We start from the raw sequence: 18,624 nt of genomic DNA, 5'->3' as shown, positions 1-18,624 counted from the left end.
AAAATTAAGGAATGTTAGAAGGAGGCTGGAATAAAGTTATGTGGCTTTAGCAGAAATATTATAAAGGACTAAGTAAAAATAGACTGTTAAAGGATGAAAGGAGGAAAGGTAAAGTTACATTTTATTAAGAAATTATAGGATAAAAATTGGGAAGGATGGAAAGGATTTGTTGAAATAGCTAACCGAACTAGAATACAAAAAAGGGAGGTGTGAGGAGGTCAAGGAAACAAGCAAATGAAAGATAAGTTATAGGAAGGTTTGTTGTTGTTTTTTGTTTTTGTTTTTTGTTCTTTTTAAAAAATTGTTTCTATTTTTCTATTTTTCTGTTTTTTACAAGTTTGTGTTTAACTTGGTGTGTTTTCTTTTTCTTTTTGTAACCTTTAAAACTTTAATAAATATTATTTAGAAAAATAAAATAAAATAAAATGTAGTTTTCTGAGAATACCAGCCACACCATGAAATGCACAGCCTCTAGGGAATATGAGAATGTGCTTCTGAGATTCCATAGGCTCAATAATCCCTAGGCAGGTCTCCTATGAATTGAGTGTGCACCCTAGAACACAAACCAGAATATTCTGTGATTCTTCAGAGTTCCTTGGTGGAAAAATAATTGTGGAAAGAGTTCCATGATGGCAAGAAGCCTGAAAATCAGTGCCCTACATTGATTTTTTAAATGTTTGCACTATCAAGGTACTGCTGACAAGTATGGGCACCAGAACACTAGAGGCTTGCCAAAATGCTGCAACTGAAATGTGCACACCACCTCATTGTTAATTCAAAGTATCTCTTCACACAAAGTTGTTAGGCTTAAAAACTCAAGGTGTATGGTTTGCAAAACTTAATTTCTTGAGAATATGCATTCTTAAATTAGATCAAGATTACACAATTTCCGTATTCTGTTTCCTACAGCAGCCAGACAGTTAATTGCCTGTGGAAGTTAACTAGATAGCCATGTTATCTGTCCTTAGTATTTTGCTATTACAGCTAGTGGAGAATGGATCTATTGACAACTATGAAAGACTGATTATTATTTTTAAAGGTGTCAATTGTATTATAGTGGTGCCCCGCAAGACGAACGCCTCGCAAGACGGAAAACCCGCTAGACGAAAGGGTTTTCCGTTTTGGAGGCGCTTCGGAAAACGAATTTCCCTATGGGCTTGCTTCGCAAGACGAAATGTCTTGCGAGTTCCTGCGGATTTCCCCCCCCCCCCTTTTCCTAAGCCGCTAAGCCGCTTATCAGCTGATCCGCTGATAAGCCGCTTATCAGCTGATCCGCTAAAAGCCGCTAAACCGCTAGTAGAGCTAATCCGCTAAACCAGTGTTTCCCAACCTTTTTTGGGCAAAGGCACACTTGTTTGATGAAAAAAATCTCGAGGCACACCACCATTACAGCCCCGTGACGTCAGCGCGCAGCGTCACGCCGGGAGGGACGCACGAAAGTGTAACTTTCAATTTTTTTCCCCTCCCCCTTGCCGGGGAACCTCCAAGCTTTGGGGGTGGGGGGGGAGGAGGCAGCAAAGCGAGGGACTGAGGGACTCCTCCAACGACAAGGGTTGGGGAAGAAGAGAAAGGGCTATTCCGCTCCAGTCACGGGAGGGGAATATGTACTGGCCCAACTGGTGTGCGGTCTTCGGAAAGCGGGGTGCGGGAAGGAAGCCTAGGCTCGGGGTCCACCGACCTCGGCGGAGAAAGGCAACAACCGGAGCCGATTACGAGCCGGCGCGTGCGTGCAGCGGCTGGCCTCAAGCTCGGGAAGCTGCGCGCGACGATGTTGACGCGGGGCGCGCGAGAGCTTGGGTGGGGGCCGGAGAGAGAGAGAAAGAGTTGGCAGCACCAGGCGCTGTTACTTATTGCGCTGCGGACGCTGCCAGCACCTGTGGTGGTTGTGCGGCGGCCGCCGCCGCAGAACGTCCTCGTCAGTCAGCTGAGCTGCCTGGCGGCGTAGGGAGCCGAGGGGCGGGGCTTCCTTTCTGAAGGAGCTGAGGGTGGGGGTCCTCCGGCGCCTTCGGTGAAACGGCGCCGGCCCAGAGCGCTTCTAGGAGGCTGCCTTTGTGCGCGACGTAAAGCCCTCTTTCCCTCCCTCCAGCCCCGTGTCACATGTGGAAAAGGGGGCTGGATCCAGTGACGCAACTCGGAAAACTGTTAGGGAAGCCAGAGCAGGAAAGTGAGTGGGAGGCGGTGTCGCCGCTTTAACCCACGTTTCCTTTTTGAAAGAGAAACCAGTGTTTCCCAACCTTTTTTGGACTCGCTCGCGGCACACCAGGCAACATCTCGCGGCACACTAGTGTGCCGCGGAACACCGGTTGGGAAACACTGCGCTAAGCTGTCAATGGGCTTGCTTCGCAAGACGAAAAAACCGCTATATGAAGAGCCTCACGGAACGGATTAATTTCGTCTTGCGAGGCACCACTGTATATGCAGACTGAATTCACACAGGAACTCAGCAGGACTTACTTCTGAGCAGACATGCACAGGATGGCACTGTAACACACACAGAGAAAGCAGTGGACAGTCCCATGTCATTTCATTCATGTGCCTTTCCTTTTTATGGTGAAAAATGCCCACCTGATCTTTAATTGCATAGGTAAACTTGGTCACAATCTATCTCATGCAGAGAAAACAACTTAGGTGTATTTTCAAGAAAGCTGTTATTTATAAATACATGGAAAGCATCTAAGCAGCTTACAGCTTGGATCACTGAGTTGCCATGGCAATGCCCTTTCTGATGCAAGGATTTGTTTCAGGTTCTTCCAGGTTCTGTTCTTCTTGCCAGCTGCAGCTCCACCAATGCCAGAGTGCTGAAATGGTTAAAAGTGGGTTTAAAAAACAAATGCACTATTAATACATCCAAAGTAGCATTTCGTTGCTGGACTGAATTGCTACTAAAATTATTTCATCCATTTAGCTGAAGTTAGGCAGAAAATGAACAACATTTCTTTAGCAGCAACCAACAGGAGGACATTTTGACCTGTACCGAAACTAGTGCGCTTGGATAAAATGAAGAAATAGACTTTTAATGAGAAAAGTTTTATGGAAACGTTATTTTTCTTCAAATAAAGGAAGCCTGAGTAAAATCCTGTGGGTGGTATTCAATGCTAGTCCTACTAGATCCATTGAAGTTAACAGACATGATGACTAACTGAGGTTCAGTAATTTCAATGGATCCGAGAAGGACTTAGTTCAATACTATCCAGTGTTGTTAATGCAGCAGTGTACTATTGGAATGAACAGTCTTGCATTTTCAGTTTTTAGACCTGGGACCTATTCCTAGGCACAACCTACAACATTGCCCCCCTCTTTTAACTTTTTTTACACCATACATGTCTATCTAAAATTAATTAATGTAACTAGCAAAAACTGCAGAGTGTAGACATTGGGCTGCCTATTTCCACCACATGCCAGGGAGGCCAATGACTCAAGGTCTTTCCCAACCCCTCCCCTCCCCCTGCCTACCTATGCTTCTGCTGCTGTTGGCGCCACGCTCTCCCTGTGCCTGCCCTCCTGTGCCTGCCCTTGCAAGTGGCAGAGGCTGGCGGCGGCGGCAGTGGCAGGACGAGCGGCCCAAAAGGGCTGGCTGGCTCCAGAGAGGTGCTGCCCAAAATGGCGCCCAGCCAGCTCAGCCCAGCTCCCTTCCTCCTCTATGCAGGGTGGGGGAAAGCCAGGAGGAAGGAAGTGCCATGGTGTGGGGGAATGGCGCCCCCCCCAAAAAATGGCGGTGCAGGAAAAAAAATTAACGAACAGAATCCATACGATCCACGGTCCGTCCGTGGGCCAGATCCTGAGGGCAATTGGGCCGGATCCAGCCCGTGAGCCATAGTTTGCCGGCCCCTGGGTTGGTGCGTATGGTAGAAAAGGCCTTCTTTGTTGTGGCACCCAGCCTATTCAGCTCCCTGCCTTGGAGATCCAGCTAGCTCCTCCCTGGTGGGATTCAGGTATCAAGTAAAAGCAACTTGTTTCAGCATTTATTTGCTACGACCAGCTCTTGAGTTTTAAAAATAAACAAACAAATAAATAAATGGAAGAAAGAAAGAAGAAAAACAGCAACCAAAAAAGGAGGAGAGAACAAGAAAAAGTAGTGTGGCAAAGGGGAGGGGGGAGAGCGTTGGGCATATACATTTAAGTGGGCCCTACATTGCAGGTTTGGGCCAAATATACAGTATGCCTCATATCTGGAAAGTTTCAAGACCAGCGTCATGGTGGATAAAATATTAAGCGTGTATAACTATATACTTACGACGAAGCTTGGAGACTTAAAAGGCAACGGTTTTATAGATGTTTCTACTGGCCCAGTATTGGGATCTGTGGTCACAGTTTTGTTTTCAGTCACTGTCTCTGCACTGGTATTCTGGGGGGGAAAAGATTTGTCAGGTTTGAGAAGGAAACACCCAAGTGAGCAAAAATGTGACTTCACAGCTCCCCACCCCACAACGCCCATTTACCTGCTGTAGTTTCTGCTCACAAGCCAGTTACACTGGTCTGCTTGTTGTGAGTAATCTTAACCCAAATTATGTACGGAAATACAGAAATACAGTAGTACCTCGGGTTACATATGCTTCAGGCTACATACGCTTCAGGTTACAGATTCCACTAACCCAGAAATAGTACCTCGGGTTAAGAACATTGCTTCAGGATGAGAACAGAAATCCTGCTCCGGTGGCGCAGCAACAGCGGGAAGCCCCATTAGCTAAAGTGGTGCTTCAGGTTAAGAACAGTTTTGGGTTAAGAACGGACCTCCAGAACGAATTAAGTTCTTAACCCAAGGTACCACTGTACATAATTTGTGGAACATCGAATTTACAGAGATCGTACAAGTCAAGTGTGTGGGGGGGAGTGAGCACGGCTAGGGCGTTTGAAAATATTGAGTGAAATCCCGTACCTTTGTTCTAGAGCAATGGCGAAGTCTACCAATGCAAGAGAAGCCATTTTCTCTTACTCCCTCTTGTCTCTGCAGCTCACACTATTCCCAAAGGTCCCCCAGCCCTCTGGGACAGATTTGGGGAGGGTGGCTGCAATGGGAAAGGGGAATTGACATATCCATTTCCATTTCTCCTAGTGGATGCCTCTGATGGAGCAAAAATAAATCCAGACAGATTGGCTGCACTGAATTCTACCAACTGTGCTTCCGAGTTCTTGAGGCTAAGGCAGAAACAATCATGGTTAATTTTTTTAAAAAAATTAAAAGCCTTAAGAAATTCAGGAGGTTCCAATGGAAAGAAAGCAGGTGGGAAGGGCAAACTACCTGTTGCTTCAGTAGAGGTTCTCAAAGGGTGTGAGAGGAGACAATGGCAAGTGTGGCAGGAAGATTAAAGGACAACCACAGAAGGGTAGAGTTGGAAGGGACCCATAGGGTCATCTAGTCCAACCCCCTGCAATGCAGGAATCTCAGCTCAAGCATCCATGACAGATGGCCATCCAACCTCTGCTTAAAAACCTCCAAGGAAGGAGAGCCCAGAATCTCCTGAGGGAGACTGTTCCAGCGTTGAACAGCTCTTAATGTCAGAAAGTTTCGTTGGAATCTCCTTTCTTGTAACTTGAAGCCACTGGTTCAAGTCGTACCCGACAGAGCAGGAGAAAACAAGCTTGCTCCCTCTTCTATGTGACAGCCAGCCATGCCATCCTTTGCTCCCTTGTCCTCGGCTTCTCACCGATTGGCTGGAGAAGTCAGGCACAAACAAGGCAACAATAAATCTTTGCTTGATCGCAACTGGATGGTTTTGAGGCGTGGAATGCACTTGGAACCAGGTTAGTTTGGGAGGCTGGTTTACATAGAACAGTGGTGTCCAAACTTTTTCCAAAGAGGACCAGATTTGATGAAGTGAAGGGCCATGAGAGCCGACCAAAGGGCCAACCCAAGTTAGGATTGAGGTTTTTGAGGTTTTTTATGATTTTACCCCAAAGTTGTTGAGCTAGTTGAGCTTTTTTTAGGATTGGAGTTGCTGAATTTTTTTTAGGATTGATGTTGTTGAGGTATTTTTAGGATTTCACCCCAGGAAATAAACTGCCACAGGGGCTGGATTAAACTGACAAGCGGACTGGATTAGGCCCCCAAAGCAGACTTTGGACATGCCTGACATAGAAGAATGCCTGAGGAGGGCTAGGATGTACAAGAAGATGGGGCTTCTCACAGACCTTTAATAATTGTACAGAATAATAAAAAAAAAAAACCGTCAGCCTTTCTGAGCCTTACATGACCAATAGCATTCGCTTGCTATGGTCTCTATCTCTGCCCTGCTCTTGTGTCTTTAATGCACCCAATATACAGAATTAAGCAGACGATTCTTTTCCTTCCACAGAGATAGTGCAAAAACAACTAAAACCTAGATGAAAGTTCTATAATTTATTCAAAATATATTAATTTGTAAATCATTTTAAATGATGTGCCAAGTGCTTGCCAGCTATCCTTTGCCAGAACACTGGAAAGTGGAACAGGCTTACGCCTTATTAATCAGCTGGACAGAATACTACCTGCACGTTGCTTCCTTAAATTTTACTTCTCTGGAAGTAAAATGGCTACTCATCCCTTTCATAATGAAACCTGAAAAGTGACAGAAGGGCTTGAAATATTTCTATGGGGGCTAAGTCCCCACCCTGCTGTCTTCGGGTAACAACCCTAGTGAAGTCCAAGTACAATTACTGAGAAATACGTTTTATTAAAATCAGTTTAACATTGTTTTTTGAAGGAGCTTTCCAAAGAACAACAATCTAAGTCTCTGTTGCTGAAAGGGCTCTGCCATCTCAGGACCCATTTATGCAATCCACAAGTGAGCCAAGAACAGTCTAGCTTCACTTTGAATTTGGAATTCTGGAAAGCGACAAGGCACATTGTGTATATTCTTGTGTTAGTGGAACCAAAATTAAGAATTCCGGACTTCACAAAGCTTCTTTGAGTCTTGGTTTTAATTAGGGCTGTATTATATAACATGGAAATGAGGAAGTGCCCATTTATCAGCTCTAGGCTCCAGAGTACATACTGGCAACCTAAATTCTCTCCCTCTCTCTGAGTCTGCCACAGCACATGTGAAATTGCTGGTCTTCAAACAAAGACATGTTCCTCAGATCAGCCTTCATATCTGAGGACTGGAAATGGCCAGTGTAACACTAATTTTTTAACAGGGATCCAGAGGAGGATCCTGAAAATTACAGGCTGTACATCTGTTCTAGGAAAACTGTGGCAAGTATAAAGATAAAATAACCAAGCAGGAAGAACAAGCCTTGATGAAGCAGAGCCAGTATGGCTTCTGTAAAGACAAGTCCTGTCACACAAACCTATTTGAATTCTGGTTACCCTAACAGACGCTAGGATCTCTACAGCCATGTTACATTATGAAGCAGAATCCTGCTCAGTCTTTATTATGTTTCAGGCCTCGATAACCAAAACCTTGGCATATGTTGTTGTTTAGTCATTTAGTCATGTCTGACTCTTCGTGACCCCATGGACCAGAGCACACCAGGCACTCCTGTCTTCCACTGCCTCCTGCAGTTTGGTCAAACTCATGTTTGTAGCTTCGAGAACACTGTCCAACCATCTGGTCCTCTGTCGTCCCCTTCTCCTTGTGCCCTCCATCTTTCCCAACATCAGGGTCTTTTCCAGGGAGTCTTCTCTTCTCATGAGGTGGCCAAAGTCTTGGAGCCTCAGCTTCAGGATCTGTCCTTCCAGTGAGCACTCAGAGCTGATTTCCTTAAGAATGGATAGGTTTGATCTTCTTGCAGTCCATGGGACTCTCAAGAGTCTCCTCAAATGCATCAATTCTTCGGCGAAGAGCCTTCTTTATGGTCCAGCTCTCACTTCCATACATCACTACTGGGAAAACCATAGCTTTAACTATACGGACCTTTGTCGGCAAGGTTATGTCTTTGCCTTTTAAGATGCTGTTTAGGTTTGTCATTGCTTTTCTTTCAAGAAGCAGGCGTCTTTTAATTTCGTGACTGCTGTCACCATCTGCAGTGATCATGGAGCCCAAGAAAGTAAAATCTCTCACTGCCTCCATTTCTTCCCCTAAAACCTTGGCATATACTCAAAAATAATGCCAGAGTCCAAAGGGACCTACTCTCAACTTATTAAATGTGTATAAAACTGTTCACAAAGGAACACAGCCTAAGTAATCAAATTATACCCTTTAGATCACATTTTCTGAATCACAAGCTTCATTTGAGAACTTCAGCTACAAAAAATGTTTTAGCAAGTACCCTTATCCTGAATTAATTTACTTGGAAATAAATCCATTGATCTCAATAGTATTTTGAAAAAAGCATGTTTAGGATCAAAGCTAAAATCGTCTGTAAAAGTTTTTGTTTTTTTCTTCTGTCGTAATACTTACTCAGAGCAGGCTTGCAAGAGAATGGAGAAGTATTCTTGCCCAGCAATCACCATTTCCCTTTTTAATGGCAGGCAATCTAGCAAATCACAAAGCATGAGTGTTGTATGGTTTCACTCAAAATGCTTACAGGCCATTTAATGTACTGAAAGGTTTTATACATAAGAGGCCTGTGGGCCATATCCAGCCATTGTGATTACTTAAGTTTGGCCCCCGGCAGCCCTACTAAATTTTAATCAAAGTATTAGAAGATTGTCTACTTTCACTCATAAAAAAGAAAAAAAAAATCAATTTGTAAAAACTCCAGTATCACACACAAAATCAGAAAGAGAAGTGAACATGTTAAAAGATGCTGTTGATAGCAACACCCAAGATTAGGACAGGAACCAGGACTTTTGGGGGGTCAGTATTTTACATTTTTTACGTATATATAGTTTTTATTAAATTTACAAATTTTACATTTCAAATTAAACATCTTTTATTATACCATACATCCACTGACTCCCCTCCCTCCCCTTTCAAGGTTCATTTAATTATCCACCATTCCTGCATATTTTGATATATCCATCTGATATATCCATTTTCCTATCTTACATTACCTCAATGTTTATTATACTGTTGAATTTAATTTTAATACTGCCAGCGTTTTCAACTGTGTACAATTGTTTTCAATATACTTGACAAAAAAAATTCCACTCCTCTTTAAATACCTGCTCTTCTGGCTCTCTTGCTCTGCTTGTTAGGCCTGCTAACTACATATTCTATCATCTTGAGTTGCCAGTTTTCCTTGCTTGGGACCTCCCTCATTTTCCATTTTTGAGTTAGCAAAATCTGAGCCACTGTTGTTGCATACATATTTTTTTCTGACTCTGTCTGAACAATTCCTAACAGAAATGCTTCTGGTTATTTGGGGAAAGTTGTTCTGAACATTTTTTTCAATCTCATTAGATATCATTTCCCAATATTTTGAAACTTTTTTGCATGCCCACCACATATGAAAAAAGTTTCCTTCTTTACATTTCCAACACAAATCCAATTCCGAATTATACATCTTAGCCAATCTACTCGGAATTAAATGCCATCTCTGGATCATTTTCATATAGTTTTCTTTCAGTATGTAGCATGCAGTAAATCTCAAATCATTCTTCCAAAGTTTCTCCCAGAGGTTTTGTTCTATATTGTACCCCATATCCATTGCCCAGTGGGTCACTGATGCTTTAACCAGCTCGTCTTTTGTTTCCCATTCCAATAATAATTTATACATTTTAGACAATAGTTTTCCCTTATTCAGCAATAGCTCTCCTTTCAAATTGTGAGCTTTGGTCCCGGTCTTCTGCATTTTAAAAAAGTGAGCGAGAGAGAACAACTCTGATCTTCAGAGGTGGAAGCATGGGCAAGAAATCTCTGGATTGTAGCTTTTGGATTTCTGAATTTATTTACATCCAGCTTCCAGACTCCAATTCACATCTGACCCAGTCAGCATAGCTGGAAGATGGTACTTGCAGTGAAACATCTGGAGGGCCACAGGATTCCCTTTCCTCTCAAAACACTTCTTTTTCTTCAGTGTGACATCTTAGTGCACTTATAATCTTAACTGAATAACACAAGGGGGGGGGGACATGCTTCACTTGTTAGAGCTACGGGCTTTTCTTCCAGACTCTGGGCTGTTTCAGAGCCCCCTCTTGGTGCTGCAAAGTCGTGCCTGGGCACATATGCTCCATAATCAGAAAAACCTCGCCTAAACCTGACCCCTTGCGAGGGGGACTGTTTGACAAAATATATTTCCAATCCCTTGAATGCTGTCTGGAGAAGAGCACCCCCCCCCCGAAAGAACCCAATGACCAGTTCTGGTATGTAGATGTTGATTTGCACATTCAAAATAATGCTTTAAAATACAGTCATACCTCGGGTTGAATGTGCTTTTGGGTTACGCTCCACAGCAGCCTGGAAGTAACACAGCGCGTTACTTCCGGGTTTCGCCGCTCGCGCATACACTCAAAATGATGGTCATGCGCATAAGCGGCAAAATGTGACCCACGTACACGCAGAAACGTCTTACATTCTATTCAGGATGCGAATGGGGCTCCGGAACGGATCTCGTTCGCATCCCGAGGTACCACTGTAATAGCAGTTCAAAATACAGTGGTACCTTGGGTTACATATGCTTCAGGTTACAGACTCCGCTAACCGAGAAATAGTACCTCAGGTTAAGAGCTTTGCTTCAGGATGAGAACAGAAATCGCACGGCGGCGGCACAGCGGCAGCAGGAGGCCCCATTAGCCAAAGTGGTGCTTCAGGTTAAGAACAGTTTCAGGTTAAGAACAGACCTCCAGAACAAATTAAGTTCTTAACCTGAGGTACCACTGTAGTTTGAAACTAGCTGGTCCAAGAAGGACTGTTTACTATTTTATGCATCCAACTGGACCACTTCTGACAAAGTGATGGGTAGCTTTTCCACGTTCTCTGTAGCGCTTTCTGACAGCAAAGAAGAACTTCATGGAGTCTTGATTAAAAAGCAAAGCCCTCTTAGTAGTGATGTGAGATGAGAATATTCTCGGCTAGAAAATTCTCCAGAGAATATTCTCCACAAACTGTAAATTCTGTATCATCTACACAGCTGCTTTAAATGCAGACACCTCATTACCGGTAAACGAAAATATTCTTGAGAATATTCTCCAAAAGATTATTCTCGAGAATTTCACATCACTGCCTCTTAGGTTGCATCACTAAATTACCTTCAAATGGTTATCTTTTTAAAGTTTATGCTTTGAGAGTCAAAATACTGAAATATAGGAAATACTAGTAGATTTAGTCACATCAGTGGTGGAATAAAGTTGTCTCAAGCAAGCTCTATAAACGTGTGTGTGTCTGTGTGTGTGTACATGAGCGCAACATTTTGAATGGCTCAAGTGTACTAACAAAGATGGTAACATTTCCATTAAACTCCTGGAGGAAACAGATGTGTCAATCTGTGACACAGGAAACTTCACTCCACTGGCAGGGCTCTTCTTGGCCTCCTCTTAAGTATATAGCTGAACTTTGGAAAACTTTTGTTTCACAGCACAACACTTGGCTGAACTTTATTTATTTATTTATACATACAAGTGATGTTCAGGGTTTTAGAAGGGTTATCTTAGGTCATGTTAAAGGCATACTGAAGAACATGTTTATTACAGCAATTTTTTTAACATCCACAACCTGGAAATTCCCAAACCTCCAGCACAGCAACAGTGGTTGCATAATTATGGAGTTTTAGCTATGCACTCAACCCTGACACTAACATTGTTCAGGAGTCAACAGCGAAAGCATCCAGGCTCTTCTAGTCATTTTTGTATTGGCGGCATTGCAATTGAAACCCAAGAATGTGGTCAGATACTTGATTCTGTTTGCCCCACTCCAAACAATGTCCATCTTGGCTAGTATAGACATTCTGGGAGAAAATGCTGGCCTGCTTTCTGCTGATCTTTATTCCACAACCTGGTTCTCTCCAGATATTTTGGACAATCCCCATCATCCCTGACCATTGGCCATGTTGGCTGGAGCTTATAGGAAGTGTAATCCAAAACATCTAGAGAGGACCAGGTGCTGCAGCGGCAAAAACAACAGCAACCATGTTTCCTTAGGGAGGGCATTGTTCTAGTTCAGGCTTCCTCAGACTCAGCCCTCGATGTTTTTCAAACTACAATTCCCATCATCCCTGACCACTGGTCCTGCTAGCTAGGGATCATGGGAGTTGTAGGCCAAAAACATCTGGAGGGCCAAGTTTGAGGAAGTCTATTCTAGTTTGTCCGAAAGAAGCAAATCTAGAATCTTGAGAATCTGAGGCTTTTTACACTTTGGGAAATAAAAATAAAGCCCTCCTCCTCCCCTTTTAAATCCCTAAAGCAACATAATGGGGGAAGTTCTATAATCTGTTCTTGATTGGTTCCAAGGCAGGGGTAATCCAAAGGCACAGTAAATAGGAAACAGTTCTTTCCAATTTGCCAGGACAGCCTTTTTCAAACTGAATATGCAACAAATCCTCTTTGGGGTAGCACAAATCCTCTTGGGGGTAGAGGACTGTTCATTTTTAGATTACATTCCTATTTATAAAGTTGTTGCTGCCTTCTTTGTTCAGAAAGCTGTAACGTGCAACAACTTAATCCAGGAGCTGATAGGGAGACTACACACACATCTTTAACAGTTTCTACAAACAAGAATTGAAGCAGGTGGAGTTTATCCAGTGAAATCTGGAAACAGGTGTCTGGAAGGGCTAGATGTTGGCAAACAAGCTGAAGCTTAATCCAGATAAACTGGATGTGTTCTGGGTTGGGAAAACTGCTGGTATGAATGGATATTTGTCTCTGGTTCTCGGTGGGATTGCATTCTCCCTGAGGAGATGGGTAAACAATCTGGGAAGCTTCCTGGACTCAGTGTTGTCCATAGATCTGCAGGCCATATAAGTGGCCAGGAGCACTTTTTACCCATTCAGTTGCAGCTGGCAAGTCAGCCTATCTGAGGAAAACTTGTGAGACATGTTTGATTAAACCCAGACTAAATTATTCTAACCTCCTTCTTAGGCAAATACACTGCCAGCCTTCAAGTGGCCCATGGTCAATTTTATTTCAGTCTGTTTTTAGCTCATTGTAATACACTGTTAAAAGACGCCTGCTCCTTGGGAGAAAGGCGATGGCAAACCTAGAAAGCGTCTTAAAAAGCAGAGACATCACCTTGCCAACAAAGGTCCGTATAGTTAAAGCCATGGTTTTCCCAGTAGTGATGTATGGAAGTGAGAGCTGGACCATCAAGAAGGCTGATCGCCGAAGAATTGATGCTTTTGAATTATGGTGCTGGAGGAGACTCTTGAGAGTCCCATGGACTGCAAGAAGATCAAACGTATCCATTCTGAAGGAAATCAGCCCTGAGTGCTCACTGGAAGGACAGATCCTGAAGCTGAGGCTCCAATACTTTGGCCATCTCATGAGAAGACTCCCTGGAAAAGACCCTGATGTTGGGAAAGATGGAGGGCACAAGGAGAAGGGGACGACAGAGGACAAGATGGTTGGACAGTGTTCTCGAAGCTACAAACATGAGTCTGACTAAACTGCGGGAGGCAGTGGAAGACAGGAGTGCCTGGCGTGCTCTGGTCCATGGGGTCACGAAGAGTCGGACACGACTAAACGACTAAACAACAACAACAACAACAATACACTGTTGTTGTTTTAAAAAATTATTGCTCCTGTTTTCAATTAGTTGGGTTGATGGGTTATTTTATTGTTTGTAACATTTTGTAAACTACCTTGTGAGGACAGTGTCTTAAATCTTTTAAATAAAATATCATGCAAGTTCCTTCTTTTGAAGAATCATTAAATGTACTGAAACCTTTCCACTTGGTAATCTTAGGAACAAAATATACCCTGTATAGAAGATCAGAGGCACATGGATAGGGGAGCCTATTTTGTGATACTTGAACACACACAAACACACAATTTCACGAAGAAATATTTGTTTCTTGATAGGCTACTAAAAACAAAAGCCAAGGAAGAACAATACAGCAGTTGTTTTGTCATGGGGAGACTAATTTTTTTGGACTGAAGAGTTCTGGGTTCAGATTCTTACATCAGCCATGAAACTCACTTTGGGTCAGTCACTATCTCTTAGCTGAACATATCTAACATGCAGAGCTGCTAACTTTATTAACAGCCTTGGCTCCTACGCTTTCAACAAGTAGCTTATTTTGTAGAAATTAGTAGGCAATAATACTTCTCTCCATGCTTCATCTACTGATTTCTACAGATTCAGAATCTCTTGCATGGAATGGGCCAAGCCTTTCCCCCCCTGTTCAATAAGCAATGCCATCCATGGTATTGTGATTATAACATGGCATTATTCTTGAGATCCTTCGTGGAAGAGCTGGATATGGAAGACCGGTGGTACGGAACCTGAGGCTCGCCACACATTGATAATACTCAAACTGTGAGGGATGATGAGAGTTAGAGTCCAGCAAAATCTGGAGGATAACAGTCATTTTAAAATGAGCAACAAAAAACAAAAATGGCTAATTAGTTTCATTATTTCATAACTACAAATCACAATTTCCTATTTCATCTAAATATTCAGATGAAATGGAAAAAGGCATTTTGTTCCACACTGCAACCTGGAAGCTTTAAATCTCACCACAGACCTGAAAGAGCGAGAGTATGGCCCAAAGTTGCCAAGGCGTAGCTTTCTGCAACATCTGAATGTGGCCACTTTATCAGTAATCTTTCAAGAGCTTAAGAAGAGCCTGTTGAATCAGGCCAAGGACCAGCATTCTGTTCTCACAGTGGGCAACTGTGATCATAGAAAAACTTTTCATAACAACAACAACAACAACTTATTATTTCTACCCCGCCCATCTGGCTGGGTTTCCCCAGCCACTCTGAGCGGTTTTCAACAGAACATTAAAAACAGAATAAAACTTCAAACTTTAAAAACTTCCCTAAACAGGGCTGCCTTCAGATGCCTTCTAAAAGTCTATCTATTTTATAAACTTCTATCATGTCACCTCTTATGTTTTATTGAAACTAAAAAGTCCTGAATGTTGAAACCTGCCAGGAAAAAAGGGAGGTATAAATAAGTAAATAAATAAATAACCTTTCCTCATATGGGAGTTGATCATTTTGGGTGCCCTTTCTGAACCTTTCCCAAGTCTACAATATCCTTTTCTAGATGACCAGAATGGTACAGACTATTACACCGTGGTTGCACCATATATCTGTAGAATGCCATTATAATATCAGCAGTTTCATTTCCAGTCCTTATCCTAATGATCCCTAGAATGGAATTTGCCTTTTTCACAGCTGCCACCCACTGGGTCGACATCTTCACTGAAGTATCCACTATGACCTCAAGTTCTCACTCCTGGTTAGTCACCACCAGACCCTGTGAGCAGATATGTGATATTAAGATTTTTGGCCCAAATGTGCACCATCACATTAGACTTGTTTACATCGAACTATATTTGCTATTTTAGTGCCCATTCCCTCAGTTTGGAGAGGGCCTTTTGGAGCGCTTCACAAACTCTTTTTGTTTTAATGACCCAGAGCAATTCAGTGTCCTGAGCAAACTTGGCCACCTCATTGCTCACTCCTAACTCTAGATCATTTAGAGAACTGTCCATTTATTCCTACTCTCTGCTTCCTGCTTCTTAACTAATTCCTGATACCCAAGATGTCCTCTCTTATTTAAAGATTGCTAGGCTCACTCAGGAGTCTTTGGTGAGGTACCCTGTTGAAAGCTTTTTGAACACCCAAGTCCGCTATGCCAACTGGATTACTTCTCATTATATACCCGTATTTTTCGCTCTATAACACGCACCAGACCATAACACGCACATAGTTTTTAGAGGAGGAAAACAAGAAAAAAAATATTCTAAACGAAATAGTGGATATATGATTTTTGTGGTTCATGCTGTGGCCACAGACATGTGATCTGACAGTGAGTTTGGAGTAGCCCAATGCAAAAATCCTGAGGATCCATGTGGATCCGTGCTTTGTAACCACGTTTTTGCACCACTGCGGCCCCAGGCAACAGGGGGTGCGTGATTTTTTTGGTGCAAGATGTAGCCATGGACATGCTATGTGATCTGATGGTGAATGTGGGGTGACCCAGTGCAAAAATCCTGAGGATCCATGTGGATCCGTGCTTTGTAACCACGTTTTAAGTGGAGAAGGAAGGAAAAGCACTCAAGGGACAAGGAGCATGCGTGGGGTGTGTGGAGGAGGATGCTGCTAATAATGCAGGAGAGGAGTTTAAGGGGAGAAGAAGCACGCATGGGGTGGGTGGAGAAGGATGCTGCTAATAATGAAGAAGAGGGGTATAAGGGAAGAAGGCTCCTCTCCTCTCCCGCTTTGCTCCTTTAAAGAAACAGGCTCTCTGTCCCTCTCTCCTCCCCACTCCGCGGCTCTTCTCCTGCTTTGCTGTTTCAAAGCGAGCCATGGAGGAGGGAAGGAAGGGGAACCATGGATCCTCTGCTCATGACTGCAGCAGATCCCCTCCGCCACCCGCAGGCATTCGCTCCATAACACGCACAGACATTTCCCCTTACTTTCTAGGAGGAAAAAAGTGAGTGTTATGGTGCAAAAAATACGGTATTTGTTGGCACACTCAGAGAACTCTAATAGGGTTGGGTGGCAAGACTTGCCTTTGCAGAAGCCATGCTGGCTCTGCTTCAGCAAGGCTTGTTCTTCTACATGCTTGGCTATTCTATATTTAACACTGCTTTCCATCACTTCTCCAGGACAGATGTTAAGCTAATTGACCTGTTGTAGGGATATCGCGGAGTGGGGCAGTGGGGTCCGGAGGGAGCACACTTCCCCACCAGCAGGCAGCCACAACAATCTGCCTGCATGCGTGACCTTAGGGTGCAGGGAAACCCCCCCCCCGACAAGCCACAGCTGTCTGTACATCGTTCCACCCATGTCTGACCTTTTGCGGTCTCAGCAGTTAGCGGTGTCCTGTCTGTGACCTCTTTTCCCTGAGACCTTTTGTCTCCATTCGTCATACACTGCGCAAGGGGAAAATGATGCTGTGGAACAGGTGCCAAAATAGCTTTGTACCACCCCACGATCTCGGGACGGAAGATGTGTAAAGGTCACAGCCCAAAGTGTATTTGCCTGGCTTGCATATTTGTCTCAATAAAAGGAGACTCCACAGGAATGGTGGTAGCTCGCTTCAGACCACCTGTGCGCAGCTCACATGATGATCAACACCTGTCTTGGGCATTCACTTCAACCTGCAATTTCCAGGATCCCCCCGGATCCCTTTTTTAAAATTGGATTTACAATAGCAATTCCAGTCCTCAGGTACAGAGGCCGATCTGAGGGAAATTTACATATTTTTGTTCAAAGAGCAGCAATTTCACATTTGAGTTCTTTGAGAACTCTCAGGTGGATGCTATCTGGACTCAGCAATTTGTCAGATTTTCTTTCATTTAATATTAGGCCTAGAATTCTGTCCCATCACCACCACTATGTGACTCAGTTCCTCAGGTTCCCTTCCTGCAAAAGTTAGTTCAGGCACTGGGATCTGCCCTACATATTCCATTGTGAAGACAGATGCAAATAATTTGTTAGCATCTCTGCAATCTCCTTAATCCTCCTTTAGCACACATTTCACCCCGTTGTCATCTAATGGTCCCATTGCCTCATTAAATTATCTCCTGCCACTAACGTATTTAAAGAAGTTCTTGTAGGTGGTCTTAATGTTTTGCGCAATGTGCTTTAGCCACTTTCATGGATTGACTGAGCTGGTGCAATAGAATGGAATATTTACAAACATGACAGAAAGGTAGCTGAAAAAGGGAGGTTTGGGGAAGAGTGCAGAGAAAACCACTAAGACAGTTTCTTTCCAGTCAGTATAGAAACCAGGCGATTATTTGACTGCAAGCTTCTAGCTCACTATGAGAGTACTGTAGTAGAATTGTACCAGATGTCTTCAGTACAGTGGAACCTCTACTCATGACCACAATCTGTTCCGGAGGCCCTTCCTTATGGTGAAACGGGTCACTGGTAGAAGCGCCGTTGTACACAGGCGCATTTGGCGGTAGCCCACTTCTGCACTTGTGCAGATGGCGGCAGCTGCTTCTGCACATGCATGAATCGTGGCAAACCCGGTGTTTACTTCCGGGTTTGCTGCGGCCGCAACTTGGAACGGGTTCTAAGTAGAGCAGGACGTAGGTAGAAGTTCTACTGTATTCCCTAATTGGGTGTCTGGTTTATTTGTTCAATCGCAAGGTACAGTCAAAAACCACTTTGCTTGGGGGTTCTGTTCCTGGCCGTCGCATGAGCCCCACGTTTTCGGGTCACTTCCAGGTTTAGTGCCATATGCATGTGCACAACTGTGCATCATTCAGACACATGTTAATTGGTTGTTGCCTGTACCTGCATGCAACACAGATATGCTTGCTTTTCCTCAGGGGTTGGTAGATGTATATTCAATGCTTACACCCAAAGCCAACAAAACTAAGTAAATCTTACCCATATTTACACACACAATGCAACCCAAATCTCGCAAAAAACTACTTGCTGCTGTTGCCCTAATTTTTGAATTACAAACATTCCCATTTGCTGTTCCGTGTCGCAAGTTGGAAATATATCTGCATAAATATACACATAACTGCACAATAATAATAGTGATTATGCCACTTAAGAAGGATTAAAACAGTTGGATACGTGTCTTCATAAATAAACTCAGAACTGTGTTGCAATAATAGTGAATGATAATGCCACGTACAATAAATAAAACAATTTGTTTCAGCCCAGCTATGGCAGCAGTGAGTTGAATACAA

The 18,624-nt window shown here is 43.4% G+C and overlaps 1 protein-coding gene across 3 annotated transcripts in view; it reads right to left on the bottom strand.

Moving 5' to 3' along the window:
* INO80C (INO80 complex subunit C) overlaps window positions 1-18,624 on the bottom strand; it is a 31,428-nt gene that overhangs the window by 11,182 nt on the left and 1,622 nt on the right. For all 3 annotated transcript variants that reach the window (XR_014150433.1, XM_081836370.1, XM_081836369.1), the window contains exons 2-3: window positions 4,235-4,345; window positions 2,687-2,798 (exon numbers count right to left, since the gene is read on the bottom strand). Coding sequence is in view for 2 of the 3 variants with exons in the window: in XM_081836370.1 (XP_081692496.1) it covers window positions 2,687-2,798; window positions 4,235-4,345 (223 nt within the window). In the remaining variant the exon portion in view is untranslated. The remainder of the gene's footprint in view (window positions 1-2,686; window positions 2,799-4,234; window positions 4,346-18,624) is intronic.

This window comes from Podarcis erhardii (assembly GCF_964252035.2).
Source record: "Podarcis erhardii genome assembly, chromosome: 13".
NCBI classification, from domain to species: domain Eukaryota; kingdom Metazoa; phylum Chordata; class Lepidosauria; order Squamata; family Lacertidae; genus Podarcis; species Podarcis erhardii.
This window is presented reverse-complemented; position numbering and strand designations above follow the sequence as displayed.